This window comes from Sminthopsis crassicaudata, chromosome 3 (assembly GCF_048593235.1).
Source record: "Sminthopsis crassicaudata isolate SCR6 chromosome 3, ASM4859323v1, whole genome shotgun sequence".
Lineage (NCBI taxonomy): Eukaryota > Metazoa > Chordata > Mammalia > Dasyuromorphia > Dasyuridae > Sminthopsis > Sminthopsis crassicaudata.
In genome coordinates this window covers 489,983,052-489,998,735 of record NC_133619.1, presented here as the reverse complement: position 1 = coordinate 489,998,735, position 15,684 = coordinate 489,983,052, and the positions used below count along the sequence as shown (strand labels likewise).

The following is a 15,684-nucleotide window of genomic DNA, read 5'->3' as shown; positions in this document are numbered from 1 at the left end:
CATCAGAATAGAATTTGACCTTTGTAGTATAACAGTGCTCCAGTATAGGTCAGGAGATCTAGTTTGCATCCTTCCTCAGACACTTAAAAGTTGTATAATGGGCAAGTCACTTCAATTTCCAGTGTTCCAATGGTTTCTCCTTAGCAGATGCCTGTTGCCTTGATGAATTTCAGGCTCTGTGTGTCCAAAAAACATCATCTTCTTCCTTAAAGCATGGCTATTTCTATTGAGAACACCTGTCTTCCTCCAGTTACTCTGATCCATAACCTCAAAATCCTCCTTTCTCCTGAAACCTCTCTAGCTAATCACTGATCAATTTTACCTCCATAATATCTTGTGAATGAATGTTCTTATCTCCACTCATGATTATCAGGCCTGCTAGCCTCCTGAATTGGTGTCCTTGCCTCCATTCTCTCCCCTTTTTAATCCATCCACTGACTACTCTCCTTCCCACCTATCCTCACACACACAAATTTACAGAGGAAGTAACTAAGGCCCTGTGACTTTTCCAAGAACACACCAACTAGGATAATCAGGGTTCAAACTCAAGTCCTGACTCTAAAGTTAACACTTAATATATTATACTTCTTTTAAGAGTTCTGGAAATACTGTGAACAATAGCAGCACTTTAGAAATTAGTGTCAAACGTTCCAAAATTATAGCATTGCTGGGTCTGTTTTACATGGCAAGGGTTTATACTTTTGTTTATACTAAATAGCTTCCCTTTGATTACTTCATGTAGATTCCTCTGCATGAGCTTTGTACTAGTCATCAAGAAGAGGAAAGACTAGTGAGTGCCCCAATGCCTTTAGAGTCAGAGAACATATTTGATACACACTGTGTGCCCCACCAATGGAGATAGTGACTGGAGCTAAGTGATTCTGAACAAAAACTTCCTGGACAGAGTAAATTTTAAACCAGATTTTGGAAAATAAAGATAGAAAACGTGGGAAAAGGAATCTTTTGGGAAATAGCATCATAACTGCTGATGGTTAAGGAGGGCAAATATGAGTGGGGTAAGCATTAGTAAATACCACTCCCTATTGAAAAGGGGACAGATGGAAAGCTTTGGAATGGTCAGTTTTCCTAACCATCAAGTTCTTGTTTCTCTGTCTTTCTCTTCCTTTCTCTCACTCAATCCAGGTACCACTTGAAAGATGTGATTGTGGGGAAAATCTACTTCCTGTTGGTGAGGATCAAAATCAAACACATGGAGATTGATATCATCAAGAGGGAGACAACAGGGACAGGCCCTAATGTTTATCATGAGAATGACACAATAGCCAAGTACGAGATCATGGATGGAGCACCTGTGAGAGGTAAGTTCCTGCAGTCCAACCAACTTTTATTAATCTTTATTTTCAAAATGTCCTTAAATTACTGCAGAAAATGAGGGTCTTTGTAATAAGAGATATTTCCTGGTTTTCTTAGTCAGCAAGTGATTATACATTTTGTAGATTTAGCTGTTTCTTTGTTTTACATTTTGGTTGTCTGCTTATTTAATAGCAGGAAATATAGGATGCCTCTCAGTCATTTCTGCTCATCAGATATAGTTAAGTTACAGGGGACTAAAAATTAATTAAATTGGAGAATTTGTGATTCTTATTAATTCTAGTTTCCCATGCCTTTTTTTGGTACCTTCTTGGACCCCTTATCATTAAGAGTTGATTATAACAATAATAACTCCATCTTATTTTTTTCTCTTTACAAATTTAAAGATTTCTTGGCACTTCCTGGGACTTATCTCATTTACTAGCAATCTCTTTTATGTTACCTATATCTCACATATGGGTATTTTATAGATAGGGACACAGACACTTGCTAAGAAAACCCCTTCATCATCAACACAAACATTTGTTGAGAACCTAGCAAATGTATTCTGCAAGTAGTACTCTGCAAGTATAGGGAAGACCAGGATCCTTTTCTTGGGATTCTATCTTACTTATTTCCCCAAGAACTATGCAATCATCATCAATTTTTTGTGCTAGTAAAAAGACAATTGAATAGTTCAAAATCAACAAATGGATAATGAGTGTACCATAGGCTGCTTGTTTCTGATGACTCCCATCCACCCCTGCCTTTGTTTTGTTGAGTTGAAGATTATAGATTCACTGGTCATTAAAGTGGCAAGCATCTTAGGTCTCATTCAGCTCCCTCATTTTACTAGTAAATTTAAGCAATCTATTAAAGGATGTAAGTTTAGCTTCTAGTATAACTGGAATTAGGGTCAGGGCCCCTCAGTTCCCAGTGTACTGGGAGCATTAAACAGTGCAACCACTCTTTTTAAATTAAGTTCTGTGTTTCTTGGGTACACCAATCAGCAGTAGGGTGAAGAGAAAAAAAACATTTCTGCACTGTCCACTATGTGCTAAATGTTTTAAAAATATCATTCTCACCTTATCTCATAAGAGATGGATTAAGTATATTGGTTAATATGGGGAGCAGTTGTGGATTTCACATTTTGCCACAGAAGTCCCAAGGCTGTACATATAGTTCATAGATTGATGACAGGCATGAGACCTGTGAGTAGAGAATTCCTGGTGATGGATTTCCTTCATCAGTACAGGTCCTTCCCTCTTCACCCCACCTGAGACCTATCTGGAGTAGCCCAGGAGTCTGTACCCTCGGTCACTTGGCCTGTCCCCAAAGTCAGCTCTTTTCCCACTCTACCACATGACCTCCCCCCCCAATAGATAATATAAGTTTCTTCCTCCTTCCGCCTCCCACCTCCCGCCCAGCTCCTGCTCCTGTTCATCTAGTGAAGGTCCACAGGGGGAGCAGCAGTACGCAGCATTCTTCTTCCCGCTTTCATACCCTGGACAGTGCTAATAGCGGCAGCTGGCAGGGAGACCCTAAGAAGTAGTCGGGCAGGCACCCTGTATCTTGGGACTGGGGGGAGGGGGGGGTTTGAGGGTCTCCCCCAGGCTAGGGTGCTTTTCTGCCCTGATTCCCTCCTTCTTTGCAGGGGAATCCATCCCCATCCGGCTCTTTCTGGCTGGGTATGAGCTGACTCCTACCATGAGAGACATCAACAAAAAGTTCTCAGTGCGGTATTACCTGAACCTGGTGCTGATTGACGAAGAGGAGCGGCGCTACTTCAAACAGCAGGTGAGACCCAGAAGAGGTGGTGCCGTACCACCTGGAGGGTGAGCTTCTCAGCAGCTGCCCTGGCAGCAAGCCTGCTGAGGACCCCTCAGACCGAAGCCCAAGAGCACAGGATGTTCCCACTAGCATGCTTTCCCCTCAGCATTAGTGGTGAGGCTCTGGAGCCCCTGAAATCTTCTGTTTGCCTGCTCATATGGGGCACCACTGCCCGATCTGGAGTCAGGAAGCTCTGGGTTACTCCTTTTGTGATCATGGGCAACTCACTGAAATTCCTGGGTTTGTCTCAGTTTTCTCATCTATAAAACAGGGATAGTAATCACACGTTTCTCCCAGAGATAACGGAAGGATAAAATGAGATATTTGCAAAGCACTAGATAAGTCCTTATTCACCCAGTTCTCTCCAACAAGCCCTGTCTTTACAAGGTCCTTGTGGAAAGGGGAGGGTGAGGCATTAATGTTCTACAACTTATGGCACCTTGTCCTGTCCCCAACAGGAAGTGGTGTTATGGCGGAAAGGGGACATTGTACGAAAAAGTATGTCTCACCAGGCAGCCATTGCCTCCCAGCGCTTCGAGGGCACATCTTCCCACCCTGAAGCCCGGACCCCCGGCCAGCTGTCTGACAACAACAGCCGGCAGTGAGGCTGCTGGGCTTCGCCCCTCACCCACCCAACACCAGCTGCTCAAGGGGAAGGGGGGAGGGGAGCATGATGCTCTACAGATACTTTACACACAACCTGAGAAAACAAAAACAAATTCCATGTATGACTTTAATTCTTTCTCTGAAGAACCTGAAGGGGACAGGTATAGAAGCATTCCCCTAAAACTCTGCCTGTGGCCCCAGGGAAGCTTGGAGAGCTTTAGAACATAAGGGCTGACTTAGGGCAGGGGATAGGGTGTGTATCCCCAAAGATAACCATCCAATCCCTAGGGTGAAGGATCCTGCCCTTGGCAGGAAGGGTATTGGACCAAAAGCGTCTTAGAGCAAAAGGTGGTCTGTGTATCGAGTAGAACGGTGGCAGGGTCTTACCTGTCCTTTGGCCTTTCACTGTCTGAGCTTCCCAAGCCAAGGGGCTAGGAGTGTAACTGGGATCTTCATCGGCAGATGTGGACCTTGGATGGTCCCAGTTAGACCATCCCCTTCTTCTATCCCCAAGAATGTGATAGGAAGTAGGTCTAGGCAGGCAAAGCCCAGACTGGGCAAGAATAATCCAAGATCAGGAATCTACCTCTTTGGGAGTGGGAGTCTAGGATGTGGTGGTATGACACCACGAGAGGAGCCATCTCTTCTTTGGCCCCAGTCTATTCCCCCTCTCAAAAAAATAAATTCCAATGATGAGACATAGATACTCTACTTCCACCACATGCTTCCTTCATGCTTAAATTATAATCATCCTCAGTCATGGAACAGAAGCCTGAGCAAAGGAACGACAGAGCCAAGCTTGGAAAGGGAAAGTCTTCTAGGGGCAGTGTTGTGGGCAGCAACACAGTGAATGTGAGACTTCTGAGCCATGCCGATAGGGATGGGATCAAGTCTTTCAGACAGGCAGTCTGCTCCTGGAGTACTGAGCTCCCTGGCTTTTCCAGCTTCTGGTGTGGACACAGACATTTTTAGAGGTCAGAGGTCCTCCAAGTCTGGGAAACTGTGGGTTTTCCTTTAAGCCCTAAGCAAAAGGTCCTACTTGCCTTGAAGGGAAATGAGAGAAAGTGCAGCCTTGGCCAGTGCTTCCCCCAAAGCCAATCCCTACCCTGCCCTTTCTCATGCCGCCTCCTGCCTTTCAGGGATTATAGGGGCATGACTGAAACCCTGAAGATCTCCCCGGACCCTTTAGAATCTAGTCCCCTACTTGTAAGGAAGGGAAATGACATGAAGGCCTCCAAAGAGGACGATGGCTGTCCTGGCTTCTAAGTAATTCTCTCTGCTTGCCAAATGGAATCTTCATCTTCACCAGATGATGGCCCAGAGTCTAGGGAGGGCTATTGGTGTTTTGCCCATTTAAAAACAATCTCATCTGGATGTTTTTGTGATATAAAGGGAAGAGAGCCATTCCCCTTTCTGTGACTCTGTGCTCTGGAGAGCAGAAGTGCCCATCTGGAGATAAGCAAAGGTCGCCTTTTTCTCAGTGAAGACCCCCAACTCCTCCTCATAGAATCGGAGTTAATGCCCGTGGGTAAAGTCTCCCTTGACTGCCCTGGGTCACTGAGCATGGGAAGATGAATGTCATACTAAGGAGGATCTTGACTGCTTCAGAGCACAGAGTTAGGACTTCCAGTGTGCCTACCTGCTAATAGCTGGCAGCCCCCTTCTGTAACCTAACATGTCATTTTCTCTACTTTCCCCAGTGATGTACAGATCTTTCCTGACTTTACTGATTTGTCAATTATAAGATTTTCTTATGGAAGGGGAGGGAGAACCCGTGATGGCTCTCTCATGGGCAAGGCTCTTACACCAGATCTTTACTTTTCTCTTTCTGGTCCCCTTCCCCTCTCCCTTCTCCAACTGTCACTGCGAGGGTAACCCACCTCCACTTTTCCCATGCCCTCATCCTGGGGAGTGCATAGGTACTAAACCAAGCAGTGCAACTTGTAATTAAGCAGCTGCAGTGTTTACATGTTTCTTAATTTGTTGTCTTTTCAATGGCTGTATTTTAAAAAAACAAAAAACAAAAAAAAAAACTTGTTTTAATCGTCTCTCTGATTAAAGGGAGCCACTCTGGCTCCAGAGACCACGTGCTCATGGAGTGTGAGATTCTGTGATCTGTTCTGTCCCTTGTAAGCAGGGGCCCAGTTTTACCTTTGGTCATGAAATAAGCAGCCTCCCAGTTCCTGCTAAACACCAATTAGTGCTTTAATAAAGATGTCTCACCTGCACATGGCAGAGGGTTGGGGGAAGGGAGAGGAGGGGAAGAAAGCCTGGCTTTCCCCATTATCAGTCTTCCATCAATAAAGTGATGTTGACAGAATGCTTTGAGGGATCTAGATGACTACTGATAAGACAGAAGACAGCCAAAGAGCTGGTCTGATAAAAGCTTGCCAGTTAGAGCCTTCTTCCTCTGTCCTGGAATGTGCAGATTGACAGCTCTTTGTTTTTCAAAGGCCAAAAAGCTTTCCACATCACAGGTGAGCACCAAAGTGGAATTTGCAGTTTGACATTAAGAAATAAGCTGACTGACTGCATCCAATGCTTTATTACGCTGATGTTTTAATTTTTAAAAAATGAAAAACACAAACACATTGCAGATACATAAACACACTAACCCTAAAGAAAAGTAACCAGCAAATTCAAATCCGTCTCACCTCCTTGTCAGAGAGAGGCATGACTTGCTTGAAGAAACAGTTCTCCCTTTTCAAGAATTTCCCATTTAACTTGGCTTCTTGTCCTCCAGGCTCAAGACAAAGTCAAATTCACCTACCAAAGAGGGAAAAGGGAAGTGTGAGCTGTAGGTCAGGTAGTTTTGACATGAATGTAAGAAGGAAGGTTGAGCTGGCTCTTACCTGGGCTCAGGGGCTGGACTGAGAGTCTCTGACGGGTGAAAAGAGCCATGTTTTCTAAAGGCCCACCATTGGCTTTATGGGCTTGGTGATGGACCTTGAGCTCAGCCAGAGGAATAAAACGTTTGGTCATTCGAATAAACTGGACATCCACCTAAAAGAGAAGGGTATGAGGTGTAGCCCCTGGATTTACCCAGCCATCTATCCACTGTCCTGAATGAGGCACTACCAAGTACAGCTTGTTCTTAGCTGGCAGGGCTCTGGGTCTCCTGCCCCCAAATCAAGGTTTCTAGTGCTTGTTTACTGTTTTTTATTATTATAGGAGTCTTCACTAAGACATTCCTTGTTCTTATATCTCCTTGGGACTAAGAAAAAGGATGAATCAATTACCACAGACCACTTGGGGTTGTCCTTCTTGCTGGATGGATCATAGTGAGGGCTACCTTTCTCAAATTGTGTGTGGTCAGGGTAAGCCTCCTTCACAATCTGGAAAAAAAAACACAACATCCTATGATGTCTGATTATATTGAATTCCTAATGATTTAGGCAGGGGTCATCTATGGCTAGTTTTCAAATACAAGGCTTGTTTTACCTTACTATCTAGCATAATCATTTTTTAATTTACTTTTTTGTTACATTTTAAGGTTTGAACCATCTCTCAATTTGACACAAAGATTATTTATACACACACACACAAATACATATAGACACATGTATGTGCATACACACACCTATACACATACCCTATATAATCTGTGTGTATGTATGTAGGCACATATGCATAGCCATACATATACATCACACTTCTATTTATTTTATTTCCCTGTAGATGGATAACATCTTCCTTCATGGGCACTTTATATTTAAGTATTTAGAAACTAGAATAACAATTATACAGAGCATAATCTTCAACTATTCCTCCTGTCGCTTAGGCAATGCTAACTAATACCACTGGTCTAAGTCAAATATAGGATGAAGGTAATCAAATGTCATTCCTGTAATATCTATACCAGTAATCTCGCTGATTAGTACAGATAATAAAAATTCATCTGACAAATAGCATGGCAAGGCTATGAGGGTGCTTGGAACCACAGAAGGGGACATCCAGTGGCTAGGATTGGGGCCCGCCAGCTCGCCTGATCCTGTCTGTCTTGCAGAAAGAGGCCACAGGCTTTCTATATTCTTATGACAAATGGGGAAATAACACAGGTATGGAGTGTTTCCTTCCCTCACCTGGCTTCCTTTTTGTTCCAAAGCTACTTTAATGGGAGGAAGGGGATCTAATGGGAGGAGGGGATGGCTGTTTCCCTGACCCTCCACCCCCAGGCCCTGTCTAACCTTCATGAGACCAGCAATGCCTGGTTCCTTACAGTTGCTGTGATAGAAGAAGGCTTCCTCTCCCACTTTCATTGCTCGAAGGAAGTTCCGGGCCTGTCCCAGGATGGAGAACAAGCAATTTCCTTTTTAGAACATCCTAACACCTAGGAAACTTTCCTAGAAGAGTTAAAATTCCTATCCACAACAGGTAGGTTTTTTGGCAGAACCTTCTATTCATATAACAGAAGGAAAAGAACTACTTCTCTGCTAAGAGAAATATGTATCCAAATTACATCTGAACCTTGGCCAGGAAATGGTTCTTTTGGGGTTTCATTCCACTGAGAATCTTGAGACTTCATTTGAAAACACCCTTATACTAGTGAAGTGCCAGGCCAAAAGGTTCCAGTTATCTGGGGTTATCCAGAAAAAAAAAAAAAAGTGTATTTTTCCCACTGTGGATCCCTAACATCCTCTCCTTACCTGGTAGTTTCGAACACCATCCCAGCATGCTGTCTGTTTAGGCTGTGCTTTGAGATCCTCAATGCCAAACTGCTTAATAATCAGAGAATGTTAAGAGTTGGATATCCAAGAAAGAAAGTCATTTGTCAAAGACCTCTTGGCCCTTGCACCCGTATCACAGACATGAGAGATGTTAGTAAACAAGGAACCCCTCTACTTTTTCCTAATCCCCAGGTACACCTTCCCAGGTGGATCATAGAACCCTGGAACCCCAGGGAAGCTCAATGCTCTATCCTCTTGTATGTATTTTTAGACGGGTAGGGGCACACCCAGAGCCTACAGCAGACTTCACTGTGGCATACTCTAGTGGCAATTTGGTTACCACTAGAGCCTTCAGAAAAATCACAAAGCCTACAAACTAGACTTTTCTTCATCTCACTTCCACCTAGCATAAGGCCTATTTTCCTACCTCTCTGAGCACATACTACCTTCCACTTGCTTTCACTGTGCAAAGTAACTGTATGCTTTGGGGATGGACGCTGACCAAATGTCCAATGTTCCAAAGGAATTATAATTGTCATTTTATTATTTTTCCTAAAAAGAGAATTATTCAAACTCATAACCCACTTGATTCACCTGATTTGACTTCAAAGGACTTATTCCTATTTCCAAAAAATCAAATAAATCCTAAAAGGAAGAATTTCCATATGTAAAGATATTCTTAAGACTAGTTCTAGAAGCCAATTAAAAAGAGACGGCCTCTAAATGTTCTGAATGATAGGGCCATCACTCTAATAAATACCTAGCCTCTCAAAGTGACAATTTTCAAGAAAAGCACTAATGTGAATATTTAGCTCCTGCTATTTGGGCATAAGGCTCCATGTGTAAGCCTAGGGAAGGAAGAAGATATGGTGGCAAGAGTTGTGATTCTGGAGTAGAAAGAACCTGGGTTTAAATACTACCTCTAACTTAGTATCTATGGGATCTTGGGGATATCATTTAACCCTTTATGAGTTTTCCTCCTTAGGCAGTTTGGTTAGATGGCCCTGAGGTCCTACATTCCCTGATCTTTTTACACTTCCTATTTCCTTTTAGCTGCCTAGGGTCAGCAGGTACCTATGAAGAACCCAGAACCAGAGTCCAGCCCAGCTCAGGATATCAAGAACAGAATGTCTTATAACCCAGAAACTTTTCACACATAAGACTTAATTTTTGGTCCCAACACCAATTCCTCTTTCCCAGATAGAAATGGAAGGTGAGGATCCTATAAATAGGTATAATGGCAATATAACATGACTTTCTACAGCTAAACTAGGTAGAATTGGAAGGGGGGAGGAAAAGGGGGCAGGGGGTGGTGACCTTGCTTCTGTCTAAGTTGCTCTGTAGATGGCCAATTATGCAGGGCAACAACATTCAACTCTAAAAGGCCTTGCTAACAGACAGAACAACAGCATATATAATCAAAAAAATAAAATAATTGGGGTCATGTGTCTTATAAATAAATATATCTATTTAATATATAAATAATAAATTTTTCTCAGATTATTTTAAAAAATAGTTTGTGTCTCCTGAAAACAAATCTACTTGCGAAATAGGGAAATGCCTTGGGAGCATGTAGGAAGGCAGGGAAAACCAAATCAGGATTAAAATTTTATACTAGTCAGTCCACCAAGAACAGCAATGCGATGAAAAGTCTTGTTGATCAACCAATCATACCAACTTACATTACGGTAAAGTTTTAAGGTTTACAGAGTGCTTTTTTCAGGAGAGCTCTGTGAGGCAATATTAATATTATATCTCCATTTTGCAGATGAGGAAAACAGGTTCAATAAGTTGCTGATTCTGCTCATTTTCTACCCTTGTTTTCATTGCTGCTGTTTGAACGATTTCCACCCTCCTACCCTACACCCTACTTAGGGTAAATGTTTAGCTTTGCTCTATAAGCTGTGATGCTCTTACCTTGACATCCACACCTTTCTCCATCCGGCTTTCTGGCTCTGATTTCATCAGCCAATAACGACTTGGCTCATTTCCACAATCTTGAGTAGCCTGGGCTTTCTTTGTGGAGTCAGAGGTTCCTCCTTTTACCACCGGCTTGTTGGAGGTCTCCGTTTTCATAGCCTTTGTACGTTTGCCCGATGAATCTGCAAGGAACAGGAGTATGCAAGGACTTCCAACGCCTACTGCAGGTCTTTTTCAACAATCTGCCGCTTCCCTGGAAATTCCTACTTTCTTTGCCAGATAATGCACATCCTTAAGGACCTAGCTGGCCCCCCTTCTACCCAATTCAAAAAGGTGTTCCTTCACTGATTTTTGGCAGAGAGCCAATTCCACAAAAATTAGGGAACAACTATATGCAAAGCACTGGAGATACAGCAGCATGCACAACATGGCCCTGGTTTCAAGAAGTTTAAGTGAGACCCACAGTCACATACATAGCCAGAAAGGTATCAAACCTCAGTTTTTTTTTACTCCAAGTCCAGCTATATATACTATTAGAAAATAACAATGAGAACTAACATTTATATAGCACTTACTATATGCCATTCACTGTGTTAATAAGAGTTTTAAAAATCAAGTAATTTTGTTCTACATAATAATCCTATGAGACAAGGTAGATGCTGTTATAATCTCCATTTTACAGATGAAGAAAACAAACAGGAGGGATTAAGTGAAACTCATGATTGTATACACTGCTAGTACGTAGCTAGACCACACTAAAAATGAGTATTATTAATAATTATTTTAATAATTAACTTAAAATAGCTTACTATGTTTTATAAATGTTATCTGTGAGGTAAGTGCTATTATCTCCATTTTACAGATGAGGAGATCTTGCCCAGGATCACACAGTTAAGTATCTGAGGCTGGATTGGAAATTGGCTTTTCCTAACTCTAAAACCTGAAAGAGAAGGAACAGTCAGTGAAGTAGGAAGAGAATTCTCATAGTACTGTATCAAAAAAGCAAAACAAAACACACACACACACACACACACACACACACACACACAGCACAAACCCAAGGGGACCGAGCCAAGAAGAGGCTGTGTCAAATACTAAAGTTATAAAGAAAGAAAGAAATGGACAGGGAAGAGGCTTCTGGATTTACTATTAAGGTCATTAGCAAGCTTAGAGAAATTTATTATAATAAAATAAAAATGTATTTATTTAAATGTTTAATATTTTATCTTAATATTTTTACTATTTTAATAGTATGACAAAGACCAAATTCCAAAAGGTTAAAGGAATGGGAAATTTGAGGCAGCAAGTATGAATAACATTTTCTGATTGCGAACAGAAAGAGAACGATACAAACTAGAGCATCATGACACATGATAGGTACTCAAATGCTTGCTACAAAAGAAAGCAGGAATATCACCATGGCACTGTCAATTCCAATTCTAAGAAGCAACATGTTCAGAATCTGTATATCTGACAAATTATTGTGATCATAGCATGAAAAAGAGACTCATTTCTAGGTAATAGAAAGTTAAGAGATATTTGTTAATAGATGTTTGCCTATTACCTACCAACTTTATAACCTGGGGAGTTAGGGATATCTTGCAATCGACATTCTGGTCTATTTCAAAATAAACATCATAAATGAAAATAAGGAACTCTTCATTATTTGTTCCTTAAGTTGTACATATCTGTAGCTTGAGTACAAAACTGACTCATGCCTCATACAGTCCCTGGCACAAAGTCCGTGTTTAATAAATCCTTAACAATTGACTAATTGAGAAGCATTAGGAGGTAGCAGGGTCAAGTGAAGGTTTTTTAGTTGACGTCACACATTTGGATACTAAGTTACATGTTCTTTTATGGTGCTCTTTAATTTCTTCATGCGTACTGGCCCTTTTGCCTCACTTGAATATTAGCAGAGAACAAGAATAATGTCTTTTGTGAACCCCCACAGCATTAGTCCATTGCTAAAAATATAATAACTCAATAAGGACTTATTAATTAAGTGATTAATGTTAGTAGACAGAGAAAGAGAAATGATGTGCAAGGTTTAGGAATGGTGATAGGGCAGAATAATTGGGTATAAATCTGGGTTCCTGGAATGATTTAGAAACAAAGAATATGTAATATCTCAGTTTTTCATGCTAAGAGTGTAGTAGAAAAAAAATCACCTTAAATGAAATAATGAATACAAAACTTTTTTTGCAAATTCTTAAAAAAGCTCAATCTAATGTTAACTTTTATTATTGATATGTAAAAGTCTTTTCTATTTGATTTTGGAATGTGTTTTGTGATTTTTTTTTCTTTTTTCCACTTGCAGATTTATTTTCCTGATTATAGTTTGTTCACAGGCACTGAGATCTATGTTTGGGAGGCAAAAGTTCAAGCTCTGTTTTTGATACATCTTCACATTGTAACTCTGGCTAAACCAATTAATCTTTAGATGACCCCAAACAACTTTTTTTTTTCTTGCTGGGGCAATTGGGGTTAAATTACTTGCCCAGAGTCACACAGCTAAGAAGTGTTAAGAGTCTGAGACTGGACTTGAACTCAAGTCTTCCTGACTTCTGGGCTGATGCTATATCCACTGTACTACCTAGCTGCCCCAACCCCAAACAACTCTCAAAGATTGTAAATCAAAGTTGGTGGGAGGGATTTTCCAAATAGAGAATTTCTCCATGATGATGATATCATAAAACTGGGACTCAACCTTCCCCTCACCCCCAAAAAAAGTCTGCTTAAAATGATTAATGTAAAATTAAAAGTAGTATATAGATACAATATACTATCCTGCTACTAAAAACTGGATCTAATTACCTATGCACAGAAAAATTTTACTCAAGTGGTCCTCTTTTTAGTCAAGCTTAATTCCATTCATCTGACCTCTTAAACCTATGGCTCCTCCTCCATTATTTTCCTTTTGTCCAACATTTTCAATCTTTCACTCTCAAATTGTTCTTTCTTCTTTACCTGAAATATGCATTTCACTGTCAAACTCTCTTCATGAACTATTAAAAAGGATACAGTTCATGTTCTTCAAGACCTAAAACTCTTAAAATCTAACTTCTGTCTCTACTAATCTATTTGTTGTTTCAGGTCAATGATGATGTGGGAATCAGCAAATTCAGTAACATTTTTAGTCTTTGTTTTCCTGAATTCTTAGACCTTAGGACTTAACCTAGAGAGCTTTGTTTGTCACTTTTCAACTTTGCACTTTCCTTTCATGTTTTTTACATTCTGTTCCTTTCAGGACTTACCTGATGTTACTCACATCAAGTTTCTATATCTCATTTCCTTGCCTTACCATTTGATGTTCCTCAGATCTAGAATGCTCTTCCTCCCCTACTCCCTCCAGCAGGCGTTTCCTGGTCTTTCTCCTCTTGCTATTCATAATAATCATCTCTAAGGTTATCTCCCATCTATCCTGTATTCATTTTGGAGATTCTAATTTATATATGCTTCTTGATTAAAAACTAAGCTCAATTGATGCCTGCTTTTGTTTTGTTTTGTTTTTTGGTATTCCCAGTGCTTAGCAATGCCTAGCACATGGTTATCTTCTTCCTTCTTGAATCTCTCTCTCCTCTTGACTTCCATGACATCATTCTGGTTCTTCTTGACCTCTGATTGAACCCTTATCTCTACAGGCTTCTCTTCCATTCTGCCTCTTAATATGAATATATTCAAAGTTCTAATCTCCGATTCCTTCTCTAACCCCAGACTTCTAAATGCATCCTAGACATCTGCACTCAAATTTTAGATGCATTTTAAAAACAACATGCCCTATCCAAGCTCATCATCTTCCCCCCACAAATTTCTGTCCTTTCCCTACTTCTATAAATGGAAAAACCATTTTCCGAGTCTTGCCAAATTCAAAATCATAACCCTTCTCTTGGCATTCATCAACTGCTGTGTCCTATTGGTTTTAGGATCGTAGAATTACCAAGCTGGAACATAGGCAATCCTAATCAAGAGAGTCCAATCTATAATGTATAATATCCTGCCTCATTTATCTTTCTCCTTCAACAACTGCACACTGCCTTTCACATCTGTGTCCTACTTTCCAGCTCAACTGTATTTCAGTTTCAATGACCTCTTCACAAAGAACAAAGCACTATCTTTTCTGGCTTCTAGGAGCTCTTATCTTTTCAGTGCATTCTGCAAAGAGCCCCACTGCCCATTCCTTAGTCCTCAAAGCTCCCCATGATTTTACACTAAAAATTTTCCCACGGATAATCCACAGATAACCCATTTGTTTGTTTAGCCATTCCTCAATGGATGGCCATCTTGTTAGTTTCCTGTTTTTTAATATGCTATAAAAACTGGTACAAATATTTTGGGTATAGGTCTCCTTTTCCTTTCTCTGATGTCTTTTGTCTGGGCATAACCCCTATAATCTCTGGATCAAAAAGCACACAGGTGCTTTAGGGAGCCTCAGAGTTGCTTAATTTACGTTTCTCTCACTGTAAGATAGGGAACTTAAGAATTTTATAGGACTGTAGCTAACTTGGATTTCCTCCGCTAAGAATGCACTGAATTATCTACAGAAGAAAAAAAGGGGCAGTAATTACATTCTGTCCAAGGGGCAAGAACAAAGGATGCCTTCTATATGTAACTCATGGAACACCCGCTCTCCAGAGCTCTCAAGGCAACTAACTTCGGGCGAGAGACCGGCCAGGCGCCCGGGATGCCGCCCAGAGCCACCCTAGCACAGCTGGGATGCTTCTCACCTGGCTCGGGAGCACTCCGGCACGCTCTCTTCGCTGGCCGCGGCATGGCTCCTTGGCAGGGATCCGGAGAAAGGGGACTCTGGAGCCGACAGGGCAGCAGTCTGGTTCTGAGAAAAGTACAAGGGAAGGGGGAGGGGAGGAGGAACAGGGGAAGGGGCCACTTGTGGCGAAGAGGTCCAAAGGCATCCGGCCAGTACGCGGCCAGCAGGAGGTAGAAGGGAAGTTTAAGGCAGCGTCCTCAGAGCGGTTTCTAGGTAAGGGAGGGGGGAGAATTGGGGGAGGGGTGAGAGATGGGGTGGGGGTGGGGGGAGGTTGGGCGGTGGAAGAGGAAGCTCATTGTAAAGGACCTCGAAGAGCAGGGAAGCCCAACTATCACCACCATCCCACCCGAGAATGGTACCAGTGCGTTCAGCTTCAGAACTTTCAATGCTCTACAGGTTACAGCAGCCCTGACCCACGTTCAGACCCTCACTTCGGGCCCCTATGCAAGCAAAGAGAACTACTCCCCGCATTCTCCAACTCCGGCACTTTTACCTTCCGCAGAGCGCTCGCCGCCGGCGCAGACTCCGGAGCACGCCAAGGCCCCGCCTTGCGTCCCGTTAAGGGCGTTCAGAGGTTCGCCG

At 41.8% G+C, this 15,684-nt stretch overlaps 2 protein-coding genes across 12 annotated transcripts in view; one reads left to right on the top strand and one right to left on the bottom strand.

The window, feature by feature from the left end:
- The window catches only part of VPS26B (VPS26 retromer complex component B), a 23,866-nt gene extending 19,408 nt beyond the window's left edge, over positions 1-4,458 (top strand). Inside the window, exons 4-6 of the mRNA XM_074303752.1 lie at positions 1,144-1,319; positions 2,966-3,108; positions 3,600-4,458. Coding sequence (XP_074159853.1) covers positions 1,144-1,319; positions 2,966-3,108; positions 3,600-3,746 — 466 coding nt within the window. The 3' untranslated portion in view covers positions 3,747-4,458. The remainder of the gene's footprint in view (positions 1-1,143; positions 1,320-2,965; positions 3,109-3,599) is intronic.
- THYN1 (thymocyte nuclear protein 1) overlaps positions 1-15,684 on the bottom strand; it is a 24,225-nt gene extending 8,541 nt beyond the window's left edge. Inside the window, exons 1-9 of one of the 11 annotated variants that reach the window (XR_012488332.1) lie at positions 15,462-15,607; positions 15,062-15,168; positions 10,332-10,516; positions 8,394-8,465; positions 7,935-8,027; positions 6,987-7,082; positions 6,600-6,750; positions 6,402-6,513; positions 3,058-3,401 (exon numbers count right to left, since the gene is read on the bottom strand). Coding sequence is in view for 8 of the 11 variants with exons in the window: in XM_074303757.1 (XP_074159858.1) it covers positions 6,467-6,513; positions 6,600-6,750; positions 6,987-7,082; positions 7,935-8,027; positions 8,394-8,465; positions 10,332-10,516; positions 15,062-15,107 (690 nt within the window). In the remaining 3 variants the exon portion in view is untranslated. Of the gene's footprint in view, positions 1-3,057; positions 3,402-6,286; positions 6,514-6,599; positions 6,751-6,986; positions 7,083-7,934; positions 8,028-8,393; positions 8,466-10,331; positions 10,517-11,143; positions 11,273-15,060; positions 15,169-15,448 lie in introns of those variants that run through there. The other 10 variants (XR_012488334.1, XR_012488333.1, XM_074303757.1 and 7 more) reach the window with 10 other exon arrangements.